The sequence below is a fragment of the Danio rerio genome, chromosome 21 (genome assembly GCF_052040795.2).
Source record: "Danio rerio strain M-AB ecotype USA chromosome 21, GRCz13ab, whole genome shotgun sequence".
In the NCBI taxonomy this organism is placed as follows: Eukaryota; Metazoa; Chordata; class Actinopteri; order Cypriniformes; family Danionidae; genus Danio; species Danio rerio.
In genome coordinates, this window is record NC_141041.1 from 750,001 (window position 1) to 758,559 (window position 8,559).

Sequence of the window (8,559 nt, forward strand, 5' to 3'; positions counted from 1 at the left end):
CGCCAGCATCAGTGCAGAGAGAACAGCTCCACCGAAACAGTAGAGCATCGAGCTGAACCAGCAGGCCAGAGGACTCCGCTGAGACACACACAACGCTCCTGGACACACACACACACACACACAAACACACAAATGCAAAATTCATGCAATTCACAAACATTCATACAGATTTACTATTCAGACACCAGCTCTAAACACACACACACACACACACACATTACAGCAAACATGTACAACATTCATAATATATATCTATATGTGTGTGTGTGTGTGTGTGTGTGTGTTATAACTGCACTAGTTTTAAATGCAGCAGTAATGATAATGTCAAATACAGTGTAAGACACATTACCCTTCACTAAATCCTAAAGAAAGGTTCATCTCTACTATAATCCTCTATTAGCTGTCATGAGTAGCTGCACTAGTCAGGGCACTACTGAAGCATTTGATACTCAAATATTTATGCGTCTCTGTAAACAGGAAGTGGATTTCCTCATCATAATCTCTCTGTAATCTCAGTCACATGATCAGCTTTATCGGTGTCCTGCTGAACTCTGATCAGTGGCTGCTGTTGTGTTTAATTCTGCTTTATTCTCAGTCTGAATAATCAGATATGTTAGCCTCACGCAGCACTGTGTGTGTGTGTGTGTATACTGTATGTGTGTGTACTGTATTCATGTGTGCGTATACTGTATATATGTGTGTGCGTGTGTGTGTGTAGTCATGAATGATCTGCTCGAGTCTGTGTTTGATATTCATGGTGTGTTCAGTCTTCAGTGTCTGCATGCGGTTTCATCATATGATCAGATGTTCATGATCTTCATCACATGATCTGATTAAATAAAAGTCATGAGTGTTTATCAAAGGACACTGATGCTGTCAGAGATCAGACATGTCAGCCTGCTTTCAGGAGAATTTCATCAGTTTCTTGAGCATGTCAGGTGATCGAGTGTGTATAAAATGAAATCAACATCTGTAACATTATTTCTGTGAAGCTAATATGCATCACTACTATACTTTCTAGCGTTATTTTTGATATGATCATGCATTATTTTTCCTTGAGACCTTTAAGACTGCTCTAAACAATAAATAAATGTTTAAGTGACTCATCATTGGTGAAGCGGTGGCGCAGTAGGTAGTGCTGTCACAGCAAGGAGGTCGCTGGTTCAAGCCTCGACACAGTTGGTGTTTCTGTGTGGAGTTTGCATGTTCTCCCTGCCTTCGCGTGGGTTTCCTCCGGGTGCTCCGGTTTCCCCCACAGCCCAAACACATGCGTACAGGTGAATTGGGTAGGCTAAATTGTCCATAGTGTATGAGTGTGATTAAGTGTGTATGGAGGTTTTCCAGAAATGGGTTGCAGCTGGAAGGTCATTCGTTGCGTAAAACATATGCTGGATAAGTTGGCGGTTCATTCCGCTGTGGCGACCCCATTGATTTTGCAATTTATTGTGAATTTATTGTGTTTGGTTCTCCTGTGTCCCCTGTTCCTCTTGCTGTACCAATGCAGCAGCTGCTTCACGTAAAAGCTGACTAACAGTTTTTGCCATTTTACCTCTGTTATACTGTATTTACATTAGTAACTCACGCTGTCCCATCCATCAAAACCGTGCTTCTGCCCTCAGGCTCTGTGTGTGAAAGCACTCGACGTCACTTGAATACGCCCCTCCCACTGATTAGCATAGGCTTTGCATACAGCTTTAAGTTGAAAATGAAATCGAAAATGAAATCTGACATGAAAAAGTGTCAATAAAAGGAAAGCTTAAATTTACATTTGAATTGTGTCACTATTATAGCGAGAACATTAATAACACGCTTTGTAAAAATTGTGTTTGCATTTTATTTTTTAGTTTGCCTTTTTATTTTAATATTGGCAGTCTTGACGTGGAAATTCAGTGAAAATGAAATGTTATATTGGCAACTTGTTATATGAAATGTTATATTGGCAAACTCAATTTGACAGGGACGATGTGCTGTCAAAGTGAAAATGAAAATGAAATAATTTCATTTCCTTTTCAATTTTGGCAGATATTTTGCGCACAGTGTTTTAAAATTAAATTGTTAATCTGATTTTCATTTTCATTTCCAATCTTTATTTGATTCATTTAAAATTAGCAGGATTTACCTTCCATACAGATCAAGGGCCTGTTTCAGAAAGGAGGTTAACTGAAAACTCAGAGTATTTTAACCCTGAAATGAGAGAAACTCTGGGTTTTCCGTTTCAAAATGGCAGGTTTGTTAAACTGGAGAAATCAGGGTAAGTCAAGCCTGTTTCTGAAAGAGAGTTAACTTTAACTCAGAGTCAGTTACTGTGGTCACTTACTCTGTGAATCTAACCTGGTCAGAAGCAGGTTTTATTCTCTAAACTCAGAGTTTCTGTCTGTCTCCTCCCCTTTTTTAAAGATGCAGCGGTATTTCTCGCCTTAGCCTTACGTTTCCACCCACCTATTTTAATGCTCATTTTGGATACGTGCATAAAAACGATTGATAGAAACGTCATGATGCAAATAACTTTTTAAAATATGCATAAAAAACACGCATAACTGAGTAGGATAAACTTTTATTCAATAGAAAATGTGCGCATAAACTACGATGGTAATGATATTTGGTGCCAGTTTAATCAGGAAGTGACAATTTTTTTCTCTTTGACTCGTAGGATGGAATTTTATTCGCATCTTTTAATATTCCAGTTTTACACATACATTTATGTAATATATTTGGATGGAAACAGCTATTGCCTACATTTTAGTCACACACAGAAGAACTGTACGAGAATGGCTTATGCTTTTTTAATAAATAATTAAATTGAATTCACCTTCGACATGCACTGTAACTAATGGGATTATTATTCTTTCTAAAAATTATTTTTAGTACTGCTTACCTTCTAAATGTTATATTAACCTCTATCACTTGATCAATAAAAAAGGCAGACACACAAGTGCACTATTAAATCATTTAAAACTAATAAATGTATAAAAAAGTTTAGAAAAAAAATATAAACATCACAAATTACATTACTTATATTATTATACTTAAATATTTAAATACCTAAAAAGTTAAATTAGGCATTAACTTGAGCAGCTGTTTTCCCACGCTAACTGTCTCTTCTTCACTGATGGTTGCTTCTTTTCAAATATATACGCTCATATTTGCTATAACTTTGCATGAGAACATCAAGTTCAGCTGGAGAAAGAAATGGTGATCTCTTTTATAACATATTGCCATAGTCACTCGTAATGTCTGCGCTCCATTGATAATGCCTTTTTATAGTAACAGTGTGCGCGCTTAACTCTGAGTTGGTCTACTCGAGGTTGATTGACCCAACTCAGATCAGCTGTTCTGTAACCGAAAACTCAGAGTTTTTAATCTCTCGGTAAATCAACTCAGAGTTCAAGTTTAAACTCTGAGTTGTTTGAACCTCCTTACTGAAACAGGCCCCAGGTTTCGGTAGATACTCAAAATTAAATGACTCTAATACATCCCTAATTGTGACTGATTTTTCCCATAATCCAGTAGCCCTACATGAGGAAATTGTGTGTAATCCAGCATTTTTACAGTGTAGATTTACGCTCAGATACAGATTGTGTACAACAGCATTGCTCAAGAATGCTTCTGAAAGAATTTAAAGAAAGCAGGAGAAGAAGAGAAGCATCAGAGAGCTGAAAACAGAGGAGTTCCAGCTGGCATCAAACATGCATGAGGCTGAACACAGGAAGTGACATGCGGCTCTGGGGAACGGGAGGGTTTTCCAGGACAGTCTTTATTTGGAGAAAAGAGCTGAACAGCCTGCTTAACATGCTTTTAAGGGAACAAAAGTCACTTAGGAGACCAGAACCCAACGAACTGACCTGAAGTAGAGCTGCTGTTTCATTAATCCTCTCGTGATCTAAACACTAGCTGTGTTTCTGTTGATCTATTCTCATGTGCATTTCGCATCAGTGTCTGCACTTCAGTGGTTTAGTTTCTGACAAATGCTGATCAGATATAAATGTGTGTGACGGTCTTTCCATCATTGATGTTGGTCTGCAGCTCTCCATGTTTGCAGCTTTCCACTGTTGCAGATGTGAGATGTTGTTGTGCTGATTGTAAAAGGCCTAAGCCCCCCTGTCAGTCTGTCATCACAGTGCTTCAGTAATATTATTATTCCCTCCAGAACTGTCTTGAGCATCTGTCTGTGCTCCCGTCTCACGCCTCCAAAAGCCACACTCTGAAAAACACAGGGTTGAAAACTACCCAAATCGGGTTGTTTTTTACCCTACTGCTGGGTAAATATGGGACAAAACACATCAGAGGTTTAATTACCCCAAGTAATTGGGTTATTGTTTTTAACCCCATAAATGGTTTGTTTTTTTTACCCAATAATTGGTTATTTTTACTTAAATCATAGGTTAATTTAATCCAAAAATGCCTGTGAAAGATGACCCAGCAATTGTGTTTTGACTCGGCATCACTGAAGTACAGTGGTGGATGTGCAGCTTTGAATACAGGTGTACAAAAGGTAGTAAGAAATTATTTCAGAATGGACTAAGGGCTGCTATGGGCATGAATCTCATTTTAATCATCTGAAAACGCAAGGAATCTGTGTTTATGTTACACTATTTTATTGCATTTAAATAAATTCGTACACAATATGTGGTCTCCCAGTCAGCCCCTGCTATGAGTTGATTTGACCCAAAGAGCTGGGTTGAAACTAGCCAAGACTCTGAAAATAACCCCCAAAAAATACCCAAATGCCTCAACCCAATATTTGCATAGAAAAAAATAACCCCATTTTTTTTTTTAGAGTGCATTCACCGCGTTCATTGCACAGCTCAGTTATTAGAGGAGAACAAACAGCACAGTGGAGAATCCCAACAGTGCAGCAGACTCCACTCCACTCCTCTCAGTGATATCTGTGCAGGAGCAGCAGGAGCTGAGGAGGTGATGCTCGTCTGTTTCTCATTGACTGGAAACGCTGCTTCTTTAGCTAATATTTTATGAGATCTTTCAGTTTTGTGCATGAATTTAATTTGCATCTTTGGATGGAAACATAGCTAATGAGGCAGGTTTAGAAACAAAACAACCACTTTGTTCAATACTGTGCAGCTCCAGCACTCAATCCCATAGTAGGAGTCGGTGTGTCTGTTTCAGGTAACAACAAAAACAAGTTCAACCTGAAACTCGGCGTGAACATGCCGACATGTGGAGTCTCGTTCCCCCTGCAGATATTTCCAGTGCAGGACAATAGGACAGAGAGCAGGTCAGGGGAAATAAGACACCGAAGATCTAAAATAGCCTGTAATTAACAACAGCTGCTGCTGCTCCGATACAATAGAGCACATTACTGCAATACTGCATGCTTGAGCTACAGCTAGAGCTGCAACTAGTCATTTAGATGATGATTATTTTACTGATTATTTGATTAATTTAATAAAACCAAATACTTTTTTTAAAAGGATGCATAATATGCAATATACACTCACCGGCCACTTTATTAGGTACACAATACTAGTACCAGGTCGCACCCGTTTTGCCTTCAGAACTGCCTTAATCCTTCATGGCAGAGATTTAACAAGCTACTGGAGATATTCCTCAGAGATTTTGCTCCATATTGACATGATAGCATCACACAGTTGCTGCAGATTTGTCGGCTGCACATCCATGATGCCAATCTCCCGTTCCACCACATCCCAAAGCTGCTCTGTTGGATTGAGCTCTGGTGACTGTGGAGGCCATTTGAGTACAGTGAACTCATCGTCATGTTCAAGAAAGCAGTCTGAGATGATTGAGCTTTATGACATGCTGCGTTATCCTGCTGGAAGTAGTCATCAGAAGATGGAGACACTGTGCTCATAAAGGGATGGACATGGTCAGCAGCAATACTCAGGTAGGCTGTGGCGTTGATGCTCAATTGGTACTAATGGACCCAAAGAAAATCTCCCCCACACCATTACACCACCACCACCAGCCTGAACCGCTGATACAAGGCAGGATGATCCATGCTTTCATGTTGTTGAGGCCAAATTGTGAGCCGAGCATCCGAATGTGTCAGCAGAAATGGAGACTCATCAGAGCAGCAACGTTTCTCCAATCTTCTATTGTCCAGTTTTGGTGAGTCTGTGTGAATTGTAGCCTCAGTTTCCTGTTCTTGGCTGACAGGAGCGGCACCCGGTGTGCTCTTCTGCTGCTGTAGCCCATCCGCCTCAAGGTTAGCCGTGTTGTGTGTTCAGAGATGCTCTTCTGCAGAGCTCGGTTGTAACGAGTGCTTATTTAAGTTACTGTTGCCTTTCTATCAGCTGGAACCAGTCTGGCCATTCTCCTCTGACCTCTGGCCTCATCAACAAGGCATTTGCGCCCACAGAACTGCCACTCACTAGATATTTCCTCTTTGTCGGAGCATTCTCTGTAAACCTTTGAGATGGTTGCGCGTGAAAATCCCAGTAGATCAGCAGTTTCTGAAATACTCAGAGCAGCCCGTCTGGGAGCAAGAACCATGCCACGTTCAAAGTCACATAAATCCCCTTTCTTCCGCATTCTGATGCTCGATTTGAACAGCAATAGATCGTCTTGACCATGTCTACATGCCTAAATGCATTGAGATGCTGCCATGTGATTGGCTGATTAGAAGTACAGGTGTACCTAATAAAGTGGCCGGTGAGTATGCCATTACAGCTTTAGTTGAATAAAATGCAACTCTTCACTTTTGAACAAATCGACATGGTGTGACGTGGCTCCTGTATTCTGTACCACACTATATTGAATATTGGGTTTGAAATTGCATGCAAGTATGATGCCAAACAACATTAGCACAACTGAATAGACTGTAAACAATGCTGTACTTTGATAGTCATTGGCTGCTAATGTTATTTTCCCATTTAAAAGTTGCAAAGAATACTTTTCTAAAATTAAATTATTAATAAAGCATGAATGTGAGAATATAAAACTAACTTTACCCCAAATACATGATGGTCACTGCACACAAGAGCAAAGTGCATGTTTGGTTAATGCAAAACGACAAGCTAGACTGGTTTTCCCCACCCTGAGAGCGGTTGTATGCATGTGTAATCATCCTAGCCACTGCAGCAGAGTATTTACATGTTGAAACACACAGAGAACATTGACAGTGGGTTAATGATTAAATATTTATCTCCCCTTTGAATGCATGCAACTTCTGCTTTTCACTCTTTAAACACACTGACCTGCTCTAAAAGTCTAGAATCATCAGTCATAAACATGACTGTGAGAATTCAACACTCATTCTGTGTCCACAGCAATGCAAACGATGAAGAAAGCGCTGATAAACAATGCCGCGCTGGACTGTTTATACACGTGTGCGCATGCGCGGCTCCTTCCCAGATTAACCGAAGTACTTATAAAACAGGATCAACCGTAGAATAAATACTTATAAAACTATATTAATGTCTTGTTATAGCATTGTTGTTTGGTAAACTGAAATAAAACGACCTTTTATGTGTTAGATATGCCATATATTAAACATAAAATGTCGTTTTACTTAATTTTATAAATCAAAGTTCCTCTAACAAGACTGTAGTTTTATAGGTATTTACATGTAATATAGTTTTATAATTTGATTTTTCGTGAATATCATATACGCTATTGATGACAAACGATAGCGTTTTAGATTACCAAACAAAATTGTATGCATAGTTACGAGTATTAGGACCACAAATATAAACAAAACTTATTAATAAGTGGCATTATAGCTGATAAGGGCTGGAGGTTTGTCGAAGTGACTCGGACTCTCTGAAGTGAATGAGAGGTGTGTTAAAGGGATTTAGTCGTGTTTATTCTTACCTGGCTGTTCCCTCAGACTCATCACGGATATAATATAATGTGCCATGTCGAAATACGGGAACATTGGCAGTTTTGACAGCCCAAATGCGAGCTCGTTCAGATTGAAGAACGCAAACACATCCATAACTGAGCCGCTTCAGTGTTCCGTCATGAACGCGCTTTAATCCTGTCGGCCGCGCGCCCGTGGACTCGGTTTAGGTTACCGGTGTGTTTGGATGTTTGGTTTTGGACGCTTGTAGTCTGCAGATGCTCCGACACACAGAATGAATCCAGCTGATCAACAGCTGACTGGAGCGGTAACCGGATCCGCCGCCATTACTGCTGCGGATGCTGAGCGGGAACGCGCGCGCGCGCGCGCACAAGCCACAACTTCACTTTCACAACTATTTCAAAACAAAGCTCTAGCAAACACTAGCCTGACACGTTATATTCTTAGCGTGGTACATTGAACGTGCTGTAGTTCGTGATTTATGATGGTATTTATTAAAGCATCGGGCTTTCAATATCTGATTTAGACAGATTTCAGTTTGCTCTAAATTATAAACACTAAATTAAATAAGTCTGTAGGTCCAAACTGACCCCCCATGTGACAATCAGATGCTGAATGTGTTAGCAGACTGAACAAGAGCATAATGGTGAGCCTAATTTTAATAATACATCGACAAATACACATATAACACAATAAATAATGCACAAATCGACCTTTTGAGAAAACAGATTGGTCACTTCAGGTACAGCAGGTTATTATCAGTGGTGTAAAGAAACTAATAG

The 8,559-nt window shown here is 39.8% G+C and overlaps 1 protein-coding gene across 3 annotated transcripts in view; it reads right to left on the minus strand.

Moving 5' to 3' along the window:
• tmem38b (transmembrane protein 38B) overlaps nt 1-8,142 on the minus strand; it is a 24,542-nt gene extending 16,400 nt beyond the window's left edge. For 2 of the 3 annotated variants that reach the window (XM_087299354.1, XM_087299355.1), the window contains exons 1-2: nt 7,789-8,142; nt 1-98 (exon numbers count right to left, since the gene is read on the minus strand). The exon at nt 1-98 is cut by the window's left edge and continues 59 nt beyond it. In XM_087299354.1, the coding sequence (XP_087155480.1) occupies nt 1-98; nt 7,789-7,912 (222 nt within the window). In that variant the 5' untranslated portion in view covers nt 7,913-8,142. 3 annotated transcript variants of the gene reach the window in all.
• Between the last annotated feature and the right edge of the window lie 417 nt (nt 8,143-8,559).